The sequence below is a fragment of the Pogona vitticeps genome, chromosome 1 (assembly GCF_051106095.1).
Source record: "Pogona vitticeps strain Pit_001003342236 chromosome 1, PviZW2.1, whole genome shotgun sequence".
NCBI classification, from domain to species: domain Eukaryota; kingdom Metazoa; phylum Chordata; class Lepidosauria; order Squamata; family Agamidae; genus Pogona; species Pogona vitticeps.
The window spans coordinates 39488334-39512062 of record NC_135783.1 but is presented as its reverse complement, the minus strand read 5'-3'; the positions used below and the strand labels follow the sequence as shown (position 1 = coordinate 39512062).

The following is a 23729-nucleotide window of genomic DNA, read 5'->3' as shown; positions in this document are numbered from 1 at the left end:
GCCATCTGCCTTCTGACCTGGAGGTGGCTAATAGTGCCCATGGTTGGTCTTCATTTGTAGCCTGGTTTTCTTTCATAGGTAAAAATAATTGCCAAGAAAACCTTTCTTGCTTGCTCAGGATTCAAAGTTCAGCTCTTAATAGCAGTACATGATTGAACTTAGCTGAGAGTAAGGAAGTAACATAGGGTCAAGTCAGATTTAATTATCTCAAGTTAATTAAAATGTATTTTTAAGCCAGGAAAGAGAATCAGGCCAATGTGCCCCCTTCTTGTTTTTAAATGAACCACAGTAGAATTACAGGAGGCAGCCTTTGTGGAAGGAAGCAAGAAGAGCATTCATGGACATGGCCTTTGTTCTTGGCTTTTATTTAAAAAGAAACTTAATTAAGCATTGGAACTTGCCAATCCAAATTAGAATTTCCTTTTGCAGTTGCCAGGGACAGAAATTGTACTAAGATAACGGTGTGTAGTAAATAGATGATTGCCGAAAAGTCATCAGACCCATTTACAGGAGATACCTGTAAGGACATTGTTTTCTTTTTTCTTTCTCTTTTTTTTAATGTTCCATGTTATTCATCGTTAACATGATTTCACATGTATGCTGCTTATATTTGTTTTTTGTTTTGTTCAGTCGTTTAGTCATGTCCGACTCTTCGTGACCCCACGGACCAGAGCACGCCAGGCCCTCCTATCTTCCACCGCCTCCCGGAGTTTTGTCAAATTCATGTTGGTTGCTTTGATGACACTGTCCAACCATCTCATCCTTGGTCGACCCCTTCTCGTCTTGCCTTCACACTTTCCCAACATCAAAGTCTTTTCCAAGGAGTCTTCTCTTCTCATGAGATGGCCAAAGTACTGGAGCCTCAGCTTCAGGATTTGTCCTTCCAATGAGCACTCGGGGTTGAGTTCCTTTAGAATTGATAGGTTTGTTCTCTTTGCAGTCCAGGGAACTCTCAAGAGTCTTCTCCAGCACCACAATTCAAAGGCATCAATTCTTCAGCAGTCAGCTTTCTTTATGGTCCAGCTCTCACTTCCATACAACACTACCAGAAAAACCATAGCTTTGACTATTCGGACTTTTGTTGGCAAGGTGATGTCTCTGCTTTTTAAGATGCTGTCATGGTTTGTCATTGCTTTCTTCCCAAGAAGCAGGCGTGTTTTAATTTCGGGGCTGCTGTCTCCATCTGCAGTGATCATGGAGCCCAAGAAAGTAAAATCTGTCACTGCCTCCATATCTTCCCCTTCTATTTCCCAGGAGGTGATGGGACCAGTGGCCATGATCTTAGTTTTTTTGATGTTGAGTTTCAGACCGTTTTTTGCACTCTCGTCTTTCACCCTCATTACAAGGTTCTTTAGTTCCTCCTCACTTTCCGCCATCAGAGTGGTATCATCTGCATATCGGAGGTTGTTGATATTTCTTCCAGCAATCTTAATTCCAGCTTGGGATTCCTTCTGCATGATGTATTCTGCATATAAGTTAAATAAGCAGGGTGACAATATACAGCCTTGTCGTACTCCTTTCCCAATTTTGAACCAATCTGTTGTTCCATATCCAGTTCTAACTGTTGCTTCCTGTCCCACATATAGGTTTCTCAGGAGATGGATAAGGTGGTCAGGAATGCCCATTTCTTTAAGGACTTGCCATAGTTTGCTGTGGTCCACACAGTCAAAGGCTTTCGCATAGTCAATGAAGCAGAAGTAGATGTTTTTCTGGAACTCTCTGGCTTTCTCCATAATCCAGCGCATGTTGGCAATTTGGTCTCAAGTTCCTCTGCCCCTTCGGAATCCCGCTTGTACTTCTGGGAGTTCTCGGTCCACATACTGCTGAAGCCTACCTTGTATGATTTTGAGCATAACCTTGCTGGCGTGTGAGATGAGTGCAATTGTCCGGTAGTTGGAGCATTCTTTGGCACTGCCCTTCTTTGGTATTGGGATGTAGACTGATCTTTTCCAGTCCTCTGGCCACTGTTGAGTTTTCCAAACTTGTTGTCATATTGAATGTAGCACCTTAACAGCATCATCCTTTAAGATTTTAAATAGTTCAACTGGAATGCCATCACTTCCACTGGCCTTGTTGTTAGCCAGGCTTTCTAAGGCCCACTTGACCTCACTCTCCAGGATGTCTGGCTCTAGGTCAGCAACTATATTGTCTGGGTTGTCTGGGATATCCAAAACTTTCTGATATAATTCCTCTGTGTATTCTTGCCACCTCTTCTTGATGTCTTCTGCTTCTGTGAGGTCCCTTCAATTTTTGTCTTTTATCATGTCCATCTTTGCACAAAATTTTCCTCTAATAGCTCCAATTTTCCTGAACAGATCTCTGGTTTTTCCTTTTCTGTTGTTTTCCTCTATTTCTTTGCATTGTTCATTTAAGAAGGCCCTCTTGTCTCTCCTTGCTATTCTTTGGAAGCCTGCATTCAATTTTCTGTAACTTTCCCTATCTCCCCTGCATTTTGTTTCCCTTCTCTTCTCTGCTATTTGTAAGGCCTCGTTGGACAGCCACTTTGCTTTCTTGCATTTCCTTTTCTTTGGGATGGTTTTTGTTGCTGCCTCCTGTACAATGTTACGAGCCTCTATCCAAAGTTCTTCAGGCACTCTGTCCACCAAATCTAGTTCCTTAAATCTGTTCTTCACTTCTACTGTGTATTCGCAAGGGATTTGGTTTAGATATATACCTGAGTGGCCCAGTGGTTTTTCCTACTCTTTTCAGTTTAAGCTTGAATTTTTCTATGAGAAGCTGATAATCAGAGCCACAATCAGCTCCAGGTCTTTTTTTTGCTGACTGTATATAGCTTCTCCATCTTTGGCTGCAGAGAATATAGTCAATCTGATTTCGATGTTGCCCATCTGGTGATTTCCATGTGTAGAGTCGCCTCTTGTGTTGTTGGAAAAGGGTGTTTGTGATGACCAGCTTGTTCTCTTGACAAAACTCTATTAGCCTTTGCCCTGCTTCGTTTTGAACTCCAAGGCCAAACTTCCCTGTTGTTCCTTTTATCTCTTGACTCCCTACCTTAGCATTCCAGTCCCCCAGAATGAGAAGAACATCCTTCTTCGGTGTCAGTTCTAGAAGGTGTTGTAAATCTTCATAAAATTGTTCAATTTCAGTTTCCTCAGCAATGGAGGTTGGTGCATAAACTTGGATTATTGTGATGCTGCTTATATACCTTCCCACTTAAAGCATGGTTTACAATTTATTTATTTAAAATATTTTCCCCCTCCCTTCTCCTTGACAAGGACACATTGCCTCCTCCCAGCAAGCTGGGTACTCAGTTTACTGACCAGGGAAAGATGTAAACATGAGTCAACCTCCAGCCAGCTACCTGGGGATGAACTTGGGTCGTGAGCAGAGGTTTGGCTGCAATACTGCAGTTTAACCACTGCACCACGAGGCTTTCGATAGAAGTACATTATGTGGAACCTGCACCATTTTTGTGAGAGGACAAGCAAATCTTTGGATTGAAATTTCTTTTAACAAGTACAAAGAGCCCTGCTGGATCAAATGTCTATCTAGTTCAGTAATCCTGTTTATCACAGTGGCCAACCAGATGCCAATAGGAAGCTAGCAAGCGGGACAATGAGGGCCACATTCTAGTTTCTGTGTTGTTTCTCTCTTCAAATTATAGTCAGTGCATGCTGAAGTGGGAAACAGGATATTGAACTTGATATGCTTTGGGTCTGGAAAAGTCTTGTGTTGCATAGGTCTGTTAACGATAACTAAATCACTACTTGCTGTGGTCCCCAAAGTATGTTGGACTCAAATTTTCATAAGCCCTAGCCAGCTTCACCAATGAGAAGAGTCAATGGAAATTGTAGTTCATCTGCCCAAAGGCACAGAGGTTCCTTACTCCTGCACTTAATGGTGGTAGTGAGAGAAGACATACTGCAAAAGTTTTTGGTACAGATATCTGAGCTGTGATGCCACATCTGAAGTGTGTTCTGAGTAGAGGTCATAAGGGGATGGGTTATTTCAAAGCATCAGCAGCCCTTTGTGTCTTCTGGTTAAATTAATTGTTGGTTCTTACACAAAAGTACTGTTCAATATGTTTTGAGATGGTGAAGGGATCTGATACTGACATTTTGTATCCTAAGACTCAGAGCTATTTAACAGTTAGAACTTGGAAGGAAATATCCTCTTGACTTTAGAAGGTTATAGAGTTGTTATGGCTTGGTAAATTTGCTTTTCATAGGGTCACATAGGAACATTTTTTACAAACATGAACAAGCCCATAATACAGACTATGAGGAGGTAATAGGTTTGTATTCTATTAAGTCATGTAAGTAAACAAAAACAGCATAAATTAATATGGATTGATTACTCATTTAAACACCTTTAGACTACTCCTAGTGAAAACACTTGCACATAAAGCTAAGTCTGTTTCTAGCCCTCTGTGGAGGGAAGCAACATTTTACAAAATTGTACAAGTTGAAAAACTCTAATGGGAAGCCTTTTTTTGTAATCTTTCGATATTTGCTATTCATGGAAGGCCACTTCCTTTATAATGTTTTTTAAAATCCTCACAACTGTCTTTCTTCACATATTGAGGTTGTTTTCTTATCTTGCATGGAAATATAGCTAATGAATATGCTACAATATGACTTCACTATATTAAGAAAATGTAGAAGGCTCAGTTAAAAGCTATAAAGAAGTGAAATGGTCAGTGCACTTAAACAAAAGCATAACTTGTACATTGTGGAATAGTCAGCTATTGGATGTGAGGAGGCAGGCGTTAAAAGAATGTGATGTGTTCTATAGGGACAGAGAAGATGAGTATCCATTTAGAACCAGAAACCTCTGCTTGTTCATTGACCTGCTCATTTTGAAAATATTTGGGGGACAGGGACTTTAAACAACTTATCCTAGTAGTACAGGAATAAGGATTACCTCCCTGGTGTCCAGGAATGCCACAGAAGATAAAACAGCTGATTATGACACTTTCACCTGCTAAGGCACCAAGATAAAATATGTTACCATCGGAAACATTTTTTAAAAGTATGGAATGATGAGTGCCAATTCTGCCTAAGCTGTTCACATATGTAAACAACACGGGAAGTCTACCTTCAGTCTGGATTTCTTATACAGTGGTAGTTATTTACAGTACAGGAAAGGGAGGGAAAATCACACATGTAACTATAGACCAAAAAGCCTCTTTGATGTAGTGTCAAAACTATATGCTCTAATATATGCTTCTCCTTATATTAGAAGACTGGGAAGTAATGACTTTAACTATAAAGGAAGAACAGGCAAGCTTCTTAAGGGATGTTCCACACTGGATCTGTGCTACATTCTTCATTGTGCCTTTGTAAAACCCACCTCGTGAGCCACAAATAAACTTATTAATACCTTTGTGAATTTTCCAGCTGTCTTTGGTTTAATCAGCTGACAATGGATGTAAAACAAACCAGCCATTAGTAATATCCACAAGAGACATCTCTAGTTAATATAGAAACTACATGACCAAAATACTATGCTCATTAGGGTTGAGCACAACAGAGCCCTAATGGAAAAAGGTCTGAATAAGAGTTAAACAAGGGTATAATTGGTCCCCCATGGTATTCAGTTTCTATATGAGTGACACAATGCAGACCTCCCAGCACTACCTTCCACCTACCAACAAGATGACAAGAAGCTAGCAGTACTCTTGTATGCTTATGACTCAGTACTGATGTTACTATCACAGAATGACCCAGGATGCAATGCTTTCTCATTTTGGCCAGTTTTGTAAATAAGAATATCTCAAAACCAGTGTCTTCAGGATAATGGTGATGGTGTTTGATATTATTTTTTTTTAATTTTATTTATTTTATTTATATGCCGCCCACTCTACCCAGAGGTCTCTGGGCGGCTTACAATAATTAAAATTCAATACAATAAGATGATTAAAATACAATTATAATACAATTAAAATACAATTAAAATTGCCATCATCAGGACCCACAGTTGTTATTTCAATTAAAAGCCTTCTGGAACAGGAAGGTTTTGACCTGGCGCCGAAATGTCATCAACGTCGGCGCCAGACGGATTTCAGTTGGGAGGGCGTTCCATAGTCTGGGGGCAGCTGCCGAAAAGGCCCTTTGTCTACAAGCCATCCCTCTTACCTCTTTGAGGGATGGCTCTTTCAAAAGGGCCCCCTGGCTAGATCTTAACTGCCGGGTAGGCTCATATGGAAGGAGGCGGTCCTTTAAGTATCCAGGGCCCAAGCCGTTTAGGGCTTTATATGTCAAAACAAGTACTTTGAATTGGGCTCGGGCAGCAACTGGTAACCAATGTAAATTGAACAGAATTGGCTTGATGTGATCTCTAGCGGCTCCACCACTCACCAGCCGCGCAGCTCGATTCTGGACCAGTTGCAGTCGCCGGACCGTCTTCAAAGGCAGCCCCACATAGAGCGCATTGCAATAATCTATACGAGATGTTACCAGTGCGTGTGTAACTGTCATGAGACTCCGCTCGTCCAGGTAGGGCCGCAGCTGGTATAATTTCCGCAGCTGAAGGAAGGCGCCTCTGGCCACCGAGTCCACCTGGGCTTCCAAAGTTAGACTGGGGTCCAGGAGCACCCCCAGGCTGCGGACCCTGTCCCTTAGGGGGAGTGTAACCCCATTCAGGGCAGGGAAATGGCCCTCCAACCTGTCCGGCGAAGCACCCACTAACAGCACTTCCGTCTTGTCTGGATTGAGTTTCAATTTATTAACCCTCATCCCGTCCATTATCAGGTCCAGACACGAGTTCAGCACAGAAACCGCCTCACCTGGATTGGTGGAAAACGAGAGGTAGAGCTGAGTGTCGTCAGCATATTGCTGACTCCTCAGCCCAAACCTCCTGATGACCTCTCCCAGCGGTTTCATGTAGATGTTGAACAGCATGGGGGACAGTATTGAGCCCTGAGGAACCCCATGACATAAATGCCATGGGGCAGAGCAACTGTCCCCCAGCACCACCTTCTGGACACGGTCAGCTAGGAAGGAGCGGAACCACCGTAAAACGGTGCCCCCAACTCCTAACCCAGCCAGCCTATCCAGAAGGACACCATGGTCGATGGTGTCGAAAGCCGCTGAGAGGTCCAGGAGTATCAACAGGGTCACACTCCCCCTGTCTCTCTCCCGGCAAAGGTCATCATACAGGGCGACCAAGGCTGTCTCTGTACCAAAACCCGGCCTGAAACCCGATTGAAATGGATCCAGAAAATCCGTTTCATCCAGCAGCGCCTGGAGTTGCCCGGCCACAACCCGCTCCAACACCTTGCCCAAATAAGGGAGGTTCGCCACTGGTCGGTAGTTGACCACCAGCCTTGGGTCCAGGTTAGGCTTTTTAAGGAGTGGTCGAATTACCGCCTCTTTCAAGGCGGTAGGGACCACTCCCTCTCTCAGAGAGGCGTTCACGGCCTCCTGGACCCAAGTGCGAACCCCCTTGGCAGATCTTCCAATTAGCCAAGATGGGCAAGGGTCGAGCGGCGTGGTGGTAGAACGGACAGATCCAAGCACCCTGTCCACATCCTCGGGTCTCAACAATTGAAACTCATCCATTAAAGTTTGACCTAAGCACGGCACACTGGACACATCTTCCGATTTTGCAGTAACAGTGGAGTCCAGCCCACTGCGAATCTGAGCGATTTTTTCCTCAAAATGAATAGCAAACTCATCACAGCGAGCTGATGAGCAGTCCGGGACCTCCACCAGGTTTCCCGGTTGAAGAAGATCCCGGACCACCCGAAACAGCTCTGCTGGACGATATTCTGAGGAAGCAATGCGGCTGGAGAAATATTGCCGTTTCGCCAGCCGTATTGCCACGAAATAGGCCCGATAATGGGCTCTAAGTCGTGTTCGATCGGATTCCCAGCGGGACTTCCTCCACCTGCGCTCTAGCCGTCTCCCCTCTCGCTTCATCGCCCGCAGTTCAGAAGTATACCAAGGAGCTGTCTGGGCTCGGCGAGCAGGGAGAGGGCGCTTAGGCGCAATCGTGTCAACCGCCCGGGTCATCTCCCTATTCCATAGGGTGACCTGAACTTCGACAGGAGCGCCGACCATATCAGACGGATAATCCCCCAGAGCATTCAGGAAACCATCCGGATCCATTAGTCTCCGGGGGCGGATCATCTTAATCGATCCCCCACCCTTGCAGAGGGAAGAAGAAGCTAATAGACTGAACTTGACCAGGAAGTGGTCTGACCATGACAATGGGGTCACAACCAGCCCCTCCACATCCAAATCACCACCTTCCAGTCCCGTTGAGAAAACCAGGTCCAAGGTATGGCCCTTCTCATGTGTCGGGCCGATGACACATTGAGACAGCCCCATGGTTGTCATGGCGGCCATGAAGTCCTGAGCCGCCCCAGTCAAGGCAGCCTCGGCATGGATGTTGAAGTCTCCCAGCACCAACAGCCTGGGAGTCCTCAACACCAGGTCCGAGACAACCTCCGTCAGCTCAGGTAGGGAGACCGTTGGTACGCAGCAGGGTGGGCGGTACACCAACAGAATCCCTAATCTGTCTCGTAAGCCCAACACACAATACAGGCCCTCAAGACCTCCTCTCAAAGGGACAGGAAGCCTGGTCAAGGAGATAGAACTCCTATAGACTATAGCAACTCCCCCTCCCCGACCCTCCGAGCGACACTGGTGCTGGACTGAGTACCCAGGAGGACACAGCTGGGAGAGGGGGACACCACCTTCCTCTCCCACCCAGGTCTCAGTAATGCACGCCAGGTCAGCACCCTCATCCAGAATTACATCATGGATGAGGGCAGTTTTATTTTGTACTGACCTGGCGTTCATCAACAGCACCGTGTGGCTCGAGGGCTTGCTGATATGGTCGCCTGATACCATTTGGTTGGAGGTAGGACTAGAAGAGGGGATAGATGTAAGATATCTAACCTCTCTTCTCCCACGCGGGCGTGTTCTACCCCCACCGCCATTCCTTCCCCTACCCAGCACCACCTCAATGGCTGCCCCCTCCAACGCCCTCCCCCCTTCCTGTTCCATCAGGTCCACTGTGGGTCTTTATACAACCTGATGGCAATTAATAATACTAACAGTTAAAACAAACAAGAACAAACCCACACCCCTTCTAATGCCCCTTCTCCCCTCCCAGCCAGGTGGCTGGTGTTAAGGAAGGGGTGGCGTGGCCCAAAGCAGCAGCAGCAGCAGCAGCAGCAGCAGCAGCAGCAGCAGCAGCAGCAGCAGGGTCCCGGTCCTGAAGGGTAGGGGGAGTGCAGGCCAGAAACACTCCCAGACACTGTCTCTCACCCAGTGCCTGGGGACGGCAGATGTTACCAGCAACTCCCCCGAAGACAGGAACGTTACTCTCAGAGAGCCCTGGCACCGGCTTCTTGCTTTTAAAGCTTCCCTCCCCTCCCAGCCAGGTGGCTGGTGTTGAGGAAGGGGTGGGTTTGCCCAAAGCAGCAGCAGCAGCAGCAGCAGCAGGGTCCCGGTCCTGAAGGGTAGGGGAGTGCAGGCCAGAAATACTCCCAGGCACTGTCTCTCACCCAGTGCCTGGGGACGGCAGATGTTACCAGCAACTCCCCCGAAGACAGGAACGTTGCTCTCAGAGAGCCCTGGCACCAGCTTCTTGCTTTTAAAGCTTCCCTCCCCTCCCAGCCAGGTGGCTGGTGTTGAGGAAGGGGTGGGTTTGCCCAAAGCAGCAGCAGCAGCAGCAGCAGGGTCCCGGTCCTGAAGGGTAGGGGAGTGCAGGCCAGAAATACTCCCAGGCACTGTCTCTCACCCAGTGCCTGGGGACGGCAGATGTTACCAGCAACTCCCCCGAAGACAGGAACGTTGCTCTCAGAGGGCCCTGGCACCGGCTTCTTGCTTTTAAAGCTTCCCTCCCCTCCCAGCCAGGTGGCTGGTGTTGAGGAAGGGGTGGGTTTGCCCAAAGCAGCAGCAGCAGCAGCAGCAGCAGGGTCCCGGTCCTGAAGGGTAGGGGAGTGCAGGCCAGAAATACTCCCAGGCACTGTCTCTCACCCAGTGCCTGGGGACGGCAGATGTTACCAGCAACTCCCCCGAAGACAGGAACGTTGCTCTCAGAGAGCCCTGGCACCGGCTTCTTGCTTTTAAAGCTTCCCTCCCCTCCCAGCCAGGTGGCTGGTGTTGAGGAAGGGGTGGGTTTGCCCAAAGCAGCAGCAGCAGCAGCAGCAGGGTCCCGGTCCTGAAGGGTAGGGGGAGTGCAGGCCAGAAACACTCCCAGGCACTGTCTCTCACCCAGTGCCTGGGGACGGCAGATGTTACCAGCAACTCCCCCGAAGACAGGAACGTTGCTCTCAGAGGGCCCTGGCACCGGCTTCTTGCTTTTAAAGCTTCCCTCCCCTCCCAGCCAGGTGGCTGGTGTTGAGGAAGGGGTGGGTTTGCCCAAAGCAGCAGCAGCAGCAGCAGCAGGGTCCCGGTCCTGAAGGATAGGGGAGTGCAGGCCAGAAATACTCCCAGGCACTGTCTCTCACCCAGTGCCTGGGGACGGCAGATGTTACCAGCAACTCCCCCGAAGACAGGAACGTTGCTCTCAGAGGGCCCTGGCACCGGCTTCTTGCTTTTAAAGCTTCCCTCCCCTCCCAGCCAGGTGGCTGGTGTTGAGGAAGGGGTGGGTTTGCCCAAAGCAGCAGCAGCAGCAGCAGCAGGGTCCCGGTCCTGAAGGATAGGGGAGTGCAGGCCAGAAATACTCCCAGGCACTGTCTCTCACCCAGTGCCTGGGGACGGCAGATGTTACCAGCAACTCCCCCGAAGACAGGAACTATGCTGCATGACATAGAAATGGAGGCAAATTATACTTTAGTACCAGCCTAATGTAAATGAGGGTCCCATCTTCCAGCGTCATATCTTTTAGCCTTTTGTTTCTGATCATGGGGCATTCTCGGCAAAGATACTGGAGTGGCTTGCCAGTTCCTCCTCCAGGTGGATTGCATTTAGTCGGAACTCTCCATTATGACCTGTCCAACTTGGGTGTCCCTGCACAGCATAGCCCATAGCTTCCCTGAGTTACTCAAGCCCCTTCGCCATGACAAGGTAGCAATCTGTGAATTTGATGCTTTTGAATTGTGGTGCTAGAGGAGGCTCTTGAGAGTCCCCTGGACTGCAAGGAGAACAAACCTATCCATTCTAAAGGAAATCAAGCCTGAGTGCTCACTGGAAGGACAGATCCTGAAGCTGAGGCTCCAATACTTTGGCCATCTCATGAGAAGAGAAGACTTCCTGGAAAAGACCTTGATGTTAGGAAAGTGTGAAGGGAAGAGGAGAAGGGGGCGGCAGAGGATGAGATGGTTGGACAGTATCATTGAAGCCACCAGAATGAATTTAACACAACTCCGGGAGGCAGTGGAAGACAGGAGGGCCTGGCGTGCTCTGTTCCAAGGGGTCACGAAGAGTCGGAAACGAGTAAACAACGAATGTAAATGAGCCGCATAAAGAATAATAGCTTGGACTCTTAAGGTGATGCAGCAAGTCTGGAAATGCTACATCCTTAAAGGAGAAGAATTGTTAAATCCTATGTTGGAGGTTTGCGTACTCCAAACATTATCACAACTATTATATGGGGCCAAAATGTGGAGTCTGGCCAACTTGACAAAGTTGGAGGCTATTCAGAACAAATTATTAAGAAAACTATTAGCCTTACAGAGTGTCAGTGGCTATGTTAAGATCTGAAAAAAAAATTACCTTCAATTTCAGCCAGAGTTGGACTGTGTCTGCTGCTTTGCTGACCAAGAATGAATCAGTTAAAAGATGTGTGCCTTTCCAAATTTTCCTAACTCAAACAATTATGTATGAGCATAACAGGCTCATGGTTGTGTCACAAGAATATTAGAAAATGGGCATATATCCAGAAAATTGATCAGAAAATAATTTAAGGGAGTGTGCATTTGGTAATAATACTGTAAATATACTTGCTACCACTTGATTCAATCTAATAATCACTTTTCTAAGCGGTATGGCTTGATTATGAAATATTGATTCAGACTCAGTTACCTTGGAGCAATGATTTTTCCATAATTAAGGAAAGCTATCACTGAACTATGATTCCAGGTTATGCCTTCAGCATTTCTGATTGCCAGTCATGTGATCCTCATGGCTCGGAGATAATTCATATGTGGAAAAGGCCACATAGAGGATTTCCCTCCATTATTTTTTCCATTGCCCATTGTGTATCTCCTCCAAAGAGAGGTTTCCATCTCAGTATCTGACAATATTAACCAACAGCCCAATGCAGAAAATTCTGGTAGTTTTTCTCAGAGACAAAGTCTTCAGTAATATAGCCTATTTTGCACCTGCAGCAAGGAACATCCAAGAAAGCTTTGCAAAACCCCTTTTGTAACTTGAGCTGCATAGTATGCTAACTAAATATGTATATTTGTATTGACTATATTGTCAACACCTGTTAAATCTCTGCAGTAGTTAACCTTCATCTTTTAGTTGAATTATATCCTTGGGCTATAGTTAAAAGATATTTTATATTTTTTATTGTTCCCATTTTTATTTGACGAAATTGCCCATTGTAAAGGCCTAAATCCCTCACATGACAACCATTTTGTATGTGTTTTCTCCCTGTGCCGTTACTATGTGTTCTTGTTTAGTATCATGCTTCCAAGCGGCCTGTGGTCATAAGTAATAAAAACATTTTCCAACATTAATAAAACAGCACAGTCAGACTTTGGCCTATTTGCTCAAGTTACATGTAATAACTAGCTTGAGCAAGGGTCACAGATTCTTAGAAATGAGGCCTCCTCTTCCTTTCCAAAAGATAGTATTTGAATAGGGTCAAATATTTTTTTATGTTCAGAATTGGCCCACATTATCTCAGCGTTATAAAAATAGCTTGCACTTTGCTTTGTGGACTACAGGCAGTAGACTCTTCAAGTGGGAGTCTGAGCAATTGTGACATGTGATGTCTTCCAGCAGTTTCATCAAGAGCTGTCATACTTAATTACTTTAGAGTTATTTATATTATAAGGTAGCATTGGGAGCATATGCTGGAAAGGGTTCTTTTCGGTGTTATCATTCTTATAGAATTGTTTATCTCACAAAGATGTACATACCAGTTTTCTTGTCGAAATCTGTAGTTTAATCCTGTTCTAAATTTATGCTGAGAAAGGGGAAATAGAAGTTCTAGACAAATGAGCAGCTTCGCTAGCTGCAATAGTTTGAAATATTGTTCTTCTTTTCACAGCTTGGTTAGCTGTAATGGTTTGAAATCATATGCTTTTTCTTTATTTTATATTTAAATAAGTCTATATCAAAATATAGACTTAAAAGGGACTTGGTGGTTCTGCGGGTTAAACCACTAAAGACTCTGGGCCACAAGATTGTAAGATCAGCAGTTCAAATCCACGCAACAGAGTGAGCTCCCGTTGTTTGTCCCAGCTCCTGCCAACCTAGCAGTTCAAAATAATAATAATAATAATAATAATAATAATAATAATAATAATAATAATAATAATAATAATAAATTTATTGTCATTGTAAGTATATACACAGTATACCCATACAACGACATTCACAGACACCCAGAGACCAGACACATGCACACACATAAAATTCCCCAAACACTCCCCACCCACTAAAAGTCCCCCACTAAAAATACAAACATCTACACCGCAGGCCAAGTAACACATTCCAACTAATTATTCACTACTGGTGGTCTTTAAGCTCATTATTAATTGCAATTATAGCTCTGGGATAAAAACTATTTAGAAAACGTGTGGTCCGAGTCTTAATTGTTCTATATCTTCTGCCAGACGGTAACAGTTCAAAAAAGTTATAAGCAGGGTGGGAAGAGTCTCTCAGGATGCTGTGTGACTTCCTCAGATAGCGGGATGTGAAGATGTCATCCAGAGTTGGTAGCTGGAGCCCGATGATATTCTGGGCAATTCTAATGGTTCTCTGTAGAGCTTTTTTGTCCGCTGCAGAGCTACTCCCAAACCATGCCAGAATGCCATAGGTTAGGACACTCTCAATGGTGCTACGGTAGTAGGACAGAAGTAAATGCTGTGATAAATTTAACTTCCCGAGCATTCTCAGGAAATACAGCCTCTTCTGTGCCTTCTTTATTAGCATGTTGGCATTTATAGTCCATGAGAGGTCCTCTGAGATGTAAGTACCCAGAAATTTAAAACTACCAACTCTCTCCACTTCCTCACCGTTTATGTACAGTGGTAAACATACATTTCTCTTCCTTCTAAAATCAATTATGAGTTCTTTAGGTTTTTTATGTTAAGTGTGAGATGATTTTCTTTACACCAAAGTATCAACCTTTGTACTTCCTTTCTATAAGCAGACTCATTGTTCTTATTTATGATCCCCACCACTGTTGTATCATCCGCAAATTTAATAATTGCATTGGTGTTACACAGTGGGGTGCAATCATGTGTGTACAGGGAATAGAGGAAGGGACTTAGCACACAGCCCTGGGGAGCTCCTGTACTTAGTACCAGGGTTGAAGAATAGTGAGATCCCATCCTTACTGACTGTGGCCTATCTGTCAGAAAATCCTTTATCCACATGCAAATCTCCTGAGGTAATCCCAGGTTGATCATTTTAAAAAACAACCTATTTGGTAGAATGGTATTAAAAGCAGAGCTATAATCCACAAACAACAGCCTCACGTAAGTTCCCTGTTGTTCTAAATGGCTCAATACAGTATGGAGCACAATGGACACAGCATCATCAGTAGATCTATTTCTCCCGTATGCAAATTGCCATGGGTCCAAAGAAGGTGGAAGACTAGCCTTAATGTAATCCAGCACCAATCTCTCAAAACATTTCATAATAACAGATGTTAAAGCTACTGGTCTGTAATCACTGAGAGATACCACAGCTGACTGCTTGAGGACTGGCACTATAATAGATGTCTTCAGGCAAGTGGGGACAGAACACTGCAACAAGGATAGATTGAAAATATCCGTAAAAACTCCAGCTAATTCTGCAGCACAGCCCCTAACAACTCGTCCCATGATTCCCTCTGGTCCAGCTGCCTTTCGAACATTAATATTCTGGAAAGCGCGTCTCACATCTGAAATCTGCAGTACTATTGGTTGTCTGTCAATGGTAGATTCTAGTGATGTATTATAGACAGTAGGTGCTGGAATAATGGTTGTTCCTGTTTCCACCTCAAAATGGCTGAAAAATTGATTCAACTGCTCAGCCAAAAAATCACTGCTGCTACACAGACTGTTTTTGTTACTCTGCCCCGCGATTTGTCGTAGGCCATGCCATACACGACGAGTGTCAGAACTCTCAAGATGTTGCTCAATTCTCTGGCTGTACATAGCTTTGGCATTCCTAATGCCCCTTTTCAGTTTAGCTCTGGCCTCTTTATACTGTAGTACATCACCAGAATGAAAAGCAGCATTTCTGGCTTTTAATAAAAGGCGCACTTCTCTATTTAGCCAAGGCTTGTTATTAGAAAACACTCGTATTTGTCTGGTCAAAAACGTCAACGTAATGCGGATTCGTCGTAGAGAGGGGTAATCATCCAACGGGACATGACTGTATATAAAATTAATGTGGGACGTCAGAGATCAAATATGTTCATCAGATTCTCAGTGTTCTGTCTGGGTACTATATTCTGTTAGGGTTTTGGCAACAGTAAAATGCGCAGAGTTATTGAAGACACTTTACCAGTTCTTCTTGTGTTGCAAGACAGTTGTATTTACACTTATTTACAGTTATATACAGGCAGGTATCTTAACAGCACAGCAGGAACTCTTTACACAATCTGGCAGCATGCGTGGCAGCAAGTGATAGTGGAGGAAAAGAAAGAAGCAAACACACAGTCCACTTATATACATATACATGGCATATTTTGTCCAATCAGAAAACAGATGACTTCATGCTTTGCACCTGGTCTTCTCCTGGTTTCAAGTCATTACATCATGTCCAGAGTGATTCAGCACTCTCACATCTGTGCACAATGGCAGCTCGTTAATGAAACACATATACAGGTTCAGGCTTATAAAATTTCTATACTCTGACATATTCTCCAACATGGAATCAAAGAAGGTTATGGGTTCTACTTTCTATACCTGACACTGATACTCAGAAGAAGAGAATACCCAAATGCACTGTGAAGTTTAGGAGAAAAATTGCACAGAAGTATTTCTAGTAATTGTTCACTTGAATTATGTCTTCAGATGGGAATATGGTTATCAACATGTCTTTAACGTTATAACATTTTGGTATATTACTACATGTAGGAAACATAATTTGCCTAGAACTTTATGATTTTTTTAAACATTTCATTTTTTTTCCTCCACCCTCCGGACTGTAGACGTGCCCACCCTGAGCAAGATCCATATGAGTCAAAAGCTAGCATTCATTTGTGCTTTTTAGTGATCTAATAAGGATATCACATATCTCTGCCTTTGCGTATTAAAGTTAGATAGTATTATTTACCTCAACGTCTTCTTCTACATAAATTAAACTTCAACGTGGTGATTCACTTTCTATGGAAAATGAAATGGTTAAGATCTTAGAAACCTGGGGCCAGTCTGTTGGGTTGCCATTCCAATTTTCACATTGCTTTCAAAACTGAAAAGAGTTCAAAAAGCCACCCGTAAAATCGTAAGACATTCAAAGGACAATAGTATGGAGAAGTTATATCTGTATCATTAATGGAGGTTTACTGCACTGAAAAACACTCAGAATTCATCTTTTAATCTGATATCCTCAAGCTCATTGTGGACTTCCGGAGGCATTCAGAGTTCTATTTTCTGTCTATGCCTAACCATGTCAGTACCAACTAGTCCATCTCAAGTATTGTGCTGTGTATCTTATACAAGGAATCCACCTTAACTGTGGGTCTAAAGTGTAGATGAAGTTAAGGAATGAGCAAAAAGAATCCTAACATAGCGTTTAAAAGATTCTTCAAATTTGTTCCAGGTTGGGCTATGCAGGTTTCTGCTTTCATTTTCATTCAAAGGAAATGGGAAGAAGATAGGCATCATTTTGAGAATATGCTGGATTATTTCTGCGACATTCATGAACCCCTGCAGCTTCTCATCTTTCCTGAAGGGACTGATCTCACAGGTATGTTAATTCATTTGTCTTGCTAGTACCAATGTGGAAAATTTGTGCCACAGTTTCATATCTTTAAAAATACATCATTTAAAATACAAGTTTGGACTACTGTATATTGGATAGTAACTTTCCAGTTCAGGGTGAAGGAGATGGAAGGTTTTAAGATTTGTCTTTAGATGGCTTGCTAGACAAGACTCATGCCCATTCTTACCAGTGGCACTTGAATTCATTGTATACCAATAAATCAACTGAAGGAGAAATATTGAACTAGAAGTATGAAATGTACTGAACACAATGTATATCTGAAAAGTTTTAAAAGTTTATTTTTCATTTTTCTCCATCAAACAACTAATACAGTATTCTGAAACAATGGCTTGCAGATCAGAAAGTTTTGTTGGGTTGGCATATGCCAGTGCCTCCATGAGGAGTGTTTTTTTTTTTTTTTTTTTTTTTTTTTTTTAACTGAGGAACAAATGGCAAATTTGCTCACAGTCGCTGCTTCCTGATGGTGATTTGTATAAACTGAAAAGTGTCCTTCACAATGTGTAGAAAATATATTATAAATACTAAAGAAATATTAACTGACTTGTGAATCATATTCATACAATCCAAACGTTGTAATATTCATGCTCAAACATTCAATTCAAACCTTTAAATAGCCATACAAAGATACTGCATTGGTATGAACCACTGCAACTTCTAGTTTCTCACTGGGCACTATAGCAAAAATGTTGTGATCTATTTAGAGTTTGTAGTTAATGGGCATTGCAAGAAGATACAAGTGGTCTGGGAAAAGAGAAGGAAGCAGAAGCATCAGAAAGTTACAGATAACAAAGCAATAGCCACAGGGGGAAAATGTGGGAGTATTTAGGAGAGTGGAAGACCTTAACGTAGCTGCAAGTAGCAAAACTGGAAGATCATAAGGAGATATCCAGAGTTGTTCTGGGTAAAAAAAAAAATGTGGATGAAAAACCAATGTAAGGGTTTTAAAAAGGATGTTGCATGGTTTTAAGTGAAAATTTTGGGAGTAGCTTTCTTGATTGAAGTGAAAAATTGACAACAGAAGCCATGGTTTAAAGTGAGGAAAGAACACATTATGCAGATAGACTATCACTTTCACCATGAAAGACTAAATGTAGTTTCTAAGAGGAAAGCATTAGTAAGATGAAAGACTGTCCTTAGTTGACTGGAGTGATGGCAATGGATGCAAAGAGTAATTATGAGGAAAAATGGGAAGGATAATTAATTATATAAATGATATATAAATTATATAATTAATTATATAAATTAATTATATAAATGAGATTAATGTGGTAATATTGGAATAATATTTCTCTCTGTGTCTCCTATTCTAGCATAGCAACAGTTCTTTATATATCCAACAGGACCATAGATGTCTCAGAATTAATCAGAATGTGCAGTACTGCCAGATTGCTACGTATCTGAGGACATAATTTTTTGTATTGTATGAATGAGAGCCACAAATTTCAGTTATTCTTAGATTTTGTTGACAAACTTATGCTGTGTAGTGGCATGTAAAAAGTTGGTCTTATACATTTGTGTGCTCAGTCATGAGCAGAATAAATAACTTTATACATACATATTCTTGTTGGGTTTGTTTCCAGAAAATGGACAATAAGATTGGTTGCATACTTCAGATTATGCGTACTGTCCCCACCAAGTGTCTTTGTTTTATATCATTTCAGAAGGCTTTATGGCTTTTGTTGCTAGGATGTACTTAATTCCTGGTCGGGTGGTAAAAGACTGTGCTGATCAGCTAGCCGGGATATGGACTGTAATTTTTAATCGATCCCTGACACTATGCGCAGTTCCCGTCTGTCTCAAGGCTTCCGTCATCGTTCCACTGCCTAAAAAGTTGCCTACAAACAGTCCGAATGACTACAGGCTGGTGGCACTAACTTCAATCTTAATGAAGTGCTTTGAGCAGTTAGTTCGGAAATATATTATCTCCTGCCTTCCTGATCCCTTTGATGGGCTTCAGTTTGCTTATAAAGAAAATAGATCAACCGAGGATGCGATCAATACTGTGCTTTATATGGCTTTATCCCACTTGGAAACACAAGGGAATTTTGTAAGAATGCTGTTCGCGGACTTTAGCTCTGCTTTTAACACCATTATACCCCACAGATTAATAGACAAACTTAAAGATCTTGATTTTCCAGATTCTATCTGTCTGTGGATTTTGGATTTTTTAACAAATCGTCCACAAAGGGTTAAACTGAATGACTACATCTCTACTGACAAGATACTCAGCACTGGCACTCCACAAGGCTGTGTCCTTAGTCCACTACTGTTCTCCATTTATTCATCGGATTGCACCAATAACCATCCCAGTAATAGGATTATCAAATTTGCAGACGATACTACACTAGTAGGACTTATCTCTGGGGATGATGAGTCTGCGTATCGGGACGAGGTATTACAGCTATCCCGCTGGTGCAAAAAAAACAATCTTTTATTTAACATCCAAAAAACCAAGGAACTCATAGTGGACTATAGGAAAAAAAGCAGACATTCAGCCACTGTATATAGATGGAGTTTGTGTGGAACAGGTGGTTGAATGTAAGTTTCTTGGGACTATCACAACAAATGACCTGACTTGGAGTGCAAACACCGCTGCGTTAATCAGGAAGGCACAACAACGGTTGTATTTTCTAAGGATTCTTAGAAAGCAACAATTGACTGAGAGTTTGTTAATCACCTTCTATCGGAGTTCGATTGAGAGCATATTATCCTACTGTCTCTGTGTATGGTTCACGAGCTGCACAGTGGCAGAGAAAAAGGCAGTTCAAAGGGTGATTAAGACGGCCCAAAACATCATTGGCTGTTCACTCCTCTCTTTGGAAGAATTGTATAAGAACAGATGTAAGAGGAAGTTATCTAACATACTGAAAGACTCCTCTCATCCGGGATATCAGCTCTTTAAACTATTACCATCAGGAAGGAGATTCAGGGTATTGAAAGCAAGGACAAGTAGATTCAAGAACAGTTTTTACCCAAGTGCAGTATTGAGTTTAAATGGGGGGCCATAGGTTTTTGGTGGAATTTTAATTGCTGAGAGAAAATGGGGTATCTATATTTGGATGGTGAAAGTTGTGTATATTTTAACTTTTTTTGTAGTGTTGTCCAGTTTTACCTTGGGGAAGAGCACCCACTTGTGAGCGCAATGACAAATAAATTTCTTATGTCTTATGTCTTATGTATATATTCAGAATGGAACACAGAACAGAACATTTTATTACATTTTCTCCTGCTTTATACATTGTATTTGTGTATGGTAGGACCTTCATATTTGCAGGGGATTGATTCCACCCCACCTCCTGCGGAGGCTGAAAACAGAACATAATAGCAAACACTATACATAGAAAAAAATCCAGAAAAAATATTTTCACATATATTGCCAGAACTAGACACTAGAGGGTGCCAGAGACCGTACTATGTATTCTTCACCAACAAGAATTCATAGCAGAGTCTCTAGCTCCCTGTAGTGGCCAGTTCTGGTAATTCATGTAAAATTGGATTTTTTTTTTCTTTTAATATTTTTAATATTTTCAGATAAGTGAAACCATGGATACTAATCCCACAGATACGAGGGTCCTACTATATGCTAACTTTTCAGGGTCTCTGAGCAGAGCCTAGGTTTTTTAAACGTGCAAATGACACTACTTCTGTATTTCTTGGAAAGATAATGTAATATTAATTCTATAAAGGAATGCTAAAGACAACTTGGACAGGTTTGTTTTGCATAGCAAGAGGAAAGGAGGAGATGGTATTTCTTCACAATGTAAGAAAATAAACATTTGCTGTGTGCATCAAAGCAACAACACCTTCATGATTGTGTTACACTAGCTTCAAGAGAAACTTCAGTGATAATCCATAGTTGTTTGTTGGCTAATGAATCTAATGTTGGAGGACAGAGTGGGAAATCCTCAGTTAGGACATCATGATAAACAACAGATAGAGACGTCATTTGTTAGGCATCTCCGCTGGAGTCAGGAGTAGAGAAGGAGAGTGATTATGCAGTGTGCAACAGTGCTCTTGCTTGAGCTTGATAAGTCAGCATTCAGCTGGAATCCTAGTTTACTATGGGGCCTGTGTTTGGCTACCATTTTGTGCCTTTACACAGTTGTCTCTGGAGATCGAGTATACTAAACATTGCAAATTCTTCCCATGAATAAGAGTACAATTGATATTTAAGTGCCTGAAGATTTTATTTTCTTGTCCGGTTCATATGTATTAATGGATTAACCATTCTTGTTTGGGAGCAGTTGCAATTTGCTTGGCTGCTGATTAATTGGGGAATTTTACTGGGGACATTTTGATGGGGTTTGCATCAAGTGTTTTTTTTGGATAGTGGAGACTGCTGGCTTAGATTGCAAGGTTGTTCTTGATTCTTCTTCACTCTTATCTATGTCTTCTTCCTGGATTTCTACCTGACCTACTTATTTACTGGCTTGCCCTCCACAGAGAGCTGGAGTAACGTCTACTAGTTCAGTGGTCCCAACCTTTGGCCTCCAGATGTTCTTGGTCTACAACTCCCAGAAACCTTTGCCACCACCTCTGCTGGCCAGGATTTCTGGGAATTGAAGTCCAAGAACATCTGGAGGCCCAAGGCTGGGGACCACTGTACTAGATAACATGTTTTCGGTGAAATTTCAGGGGCATGATTCTTCAAAGACCTAATGGTTGTTCTGGGTTTTTCGGGCTCTTTGGCCGTGTTCTGAAGGTTGTTCTTCCTGACGTTTCACCAGTCTCTGTGGCCTCTGAAGATGCCGGCCACAGAGACTGGCGAAACTTCAGGAAGAACAACCTTCAGAACACGGCCAAAGAGCCCGAAAAACCCAGAACAACCATTAAATCCCGGCCGTGAAAGCCTTCGCAAATATATCTTCAAAGACCATTGGGTTTACCGTAGGTTCTGTTACTGCCATCTGGGGCTGGATCCTACAGCTTATAAAGGTAGAAGGACTAGCTTTGGCCCCAAGGCTCCAAGTCTAAGTCCTGCCAGCTTAACCTTTTGATTATGCTCTATGTAACAACAAATTGATGTGGAGAATACCATTTTTATTTATTTACATAAGACAACAAAGCAAGTATCTCATGGCATTATTAATCTGTAGAAAAATGCTGTTTTGTAATCTCCTTGATCTGCTATCCTACTGATGTGCTGTGTAATGCAAAAATGTTCCAAAGCTTAGTCACTTCACTGATTTTAATCAATGTTTTTCATACTGTTATCTTTATAGACAACACCAAAGCCCGCAGTAATGCATTTGCTGAAAAGAATGGACTTCAGAAATACGAATACGTCTTGCACCCAAGAACTACAGGCTTCACTTTTATAGTGAAACGTTTAAGAGATGGTAATGACTCTTCAGATGTTTTTGCCTTACTCTCAAAATATCCGAAAAAAACATGAATTTGGTCAGTTTTGAATTTTTGTTTTCCTCTCTCCCTCCCTCCCTCTCTCTCTCTCTCCCTCTCTCTCTCTCTCTCACACACACACACACACACACACGCAGCCTCCAAAAACTTAACTAAAAACATACACAGTTGATTCACATACACACACACACACACACACACACACACAGAGAGAGAGAGAGAGAGAGAGAGAAAGAACAGGTCTCTATCTGTATTCTCTTCCGTAGTGTTACATTTCTTTCCATACGGTACCATATATAAAGAGCCTGATACATCCTTATGATTCCCCGATACAGAGGCTGAATTAGAGATGCTGTGATTGGGCCACATTAGACCACTTCAGGACAATACAAATGCAGAAATAGGTGATATTTTTATTGGATCATATGGCCTTGTCCTGACTTTTTTCTGACCTTTGTAAGATACTATAGAATGGCTGGTCATGACACCTGAAGGCCAACATGAGTTCCTGAACATCATGGACTTTTGAAACCAGAGAAGCAGTGTTGATTTTTGGTCCCAACTCTGATGGAGGCTGGCTATGCTTTTGTTACCCTGCTGATTTTCTATAGCTAAACAGAAACCCTGTGACTTTCAAATGAGGGGAGAAATGAAGGGGAGAGAAAGCAGATTGCGGGCCACCTTTTGTTTAGAGAGATGGGTCATACATTCCAAACCACTGGCTCTTGCAGACTGTGAACTACAGCTAACTCCATCTAAGAAGTTTTGTCTCCCCCCCCCAACAGTGGCCATGAAACTTTCGGGACTTTAATATAACCATAATATTTTGGAACTACCCACGAGAACTTTGTGCAGAGTCTGAGGGAGGCAAATTATCATCAAAAGCTCGCTCTGGCTCCCCCCCCCCTTAATAGTCCAAGAAAGGTATCACCTATTCTTGCATTTGTATAATTAGTTGTCAGTACAGGTGACTTATATGAACAGAGTAACCAGGCAATAGTTTTGATAGACAGTAAATCTCCCAAAGCCTTTCAAAAATCTTTTCAGCTTCTCTGACTTTCATCTACATTGCCATGCCTAGTGCATGTGTTTCTGGTTAACAAAGTGAAACCTACAATGTTCCCTGTGGTATTTTGGAGACCAACCAGCTTTATTTGACATAAGCTTTTATGGAATATTGCTTCTTCAGATGCATCATCATTGCTGCTTCTTATTTAATATCCAGATTTATCTAATATGGTGGCTTTCCAGGAAAAGAAGATGATCATGCATCTGAACAACTAAAGAATGATATTTTTAAGTTATCAAAAGGTTCACTACCACGTTTGTTACAATAGA

At 42.7% G+C, this 23729-nt stretch overlaps 1 protein-coding gene across 1 annotated transcript in view; it reads left to right on the top strand.

Moving 5' to 3' along the window:
* Window positions 1-23729, top strand: part of LCLAT1 (lysocardiolipin acyltransferase 1) — a 110670-nt gene that overhangs the window by 43947 nt on the left and 42994 nt on the right. The window contains exons 4-5 of the mRNA XM_020793117.3: window positions 16848-16994; window positions 22253-22369. Coding sequence (XP_020648776.3) covers window positions 16848-16994; window positions 22253-22369 — 264 coding nt within the window. The remainder of the gene's footprint in view (window positions 1-16847; window positions 16995-22252; window positions 22370-23729) is intronic.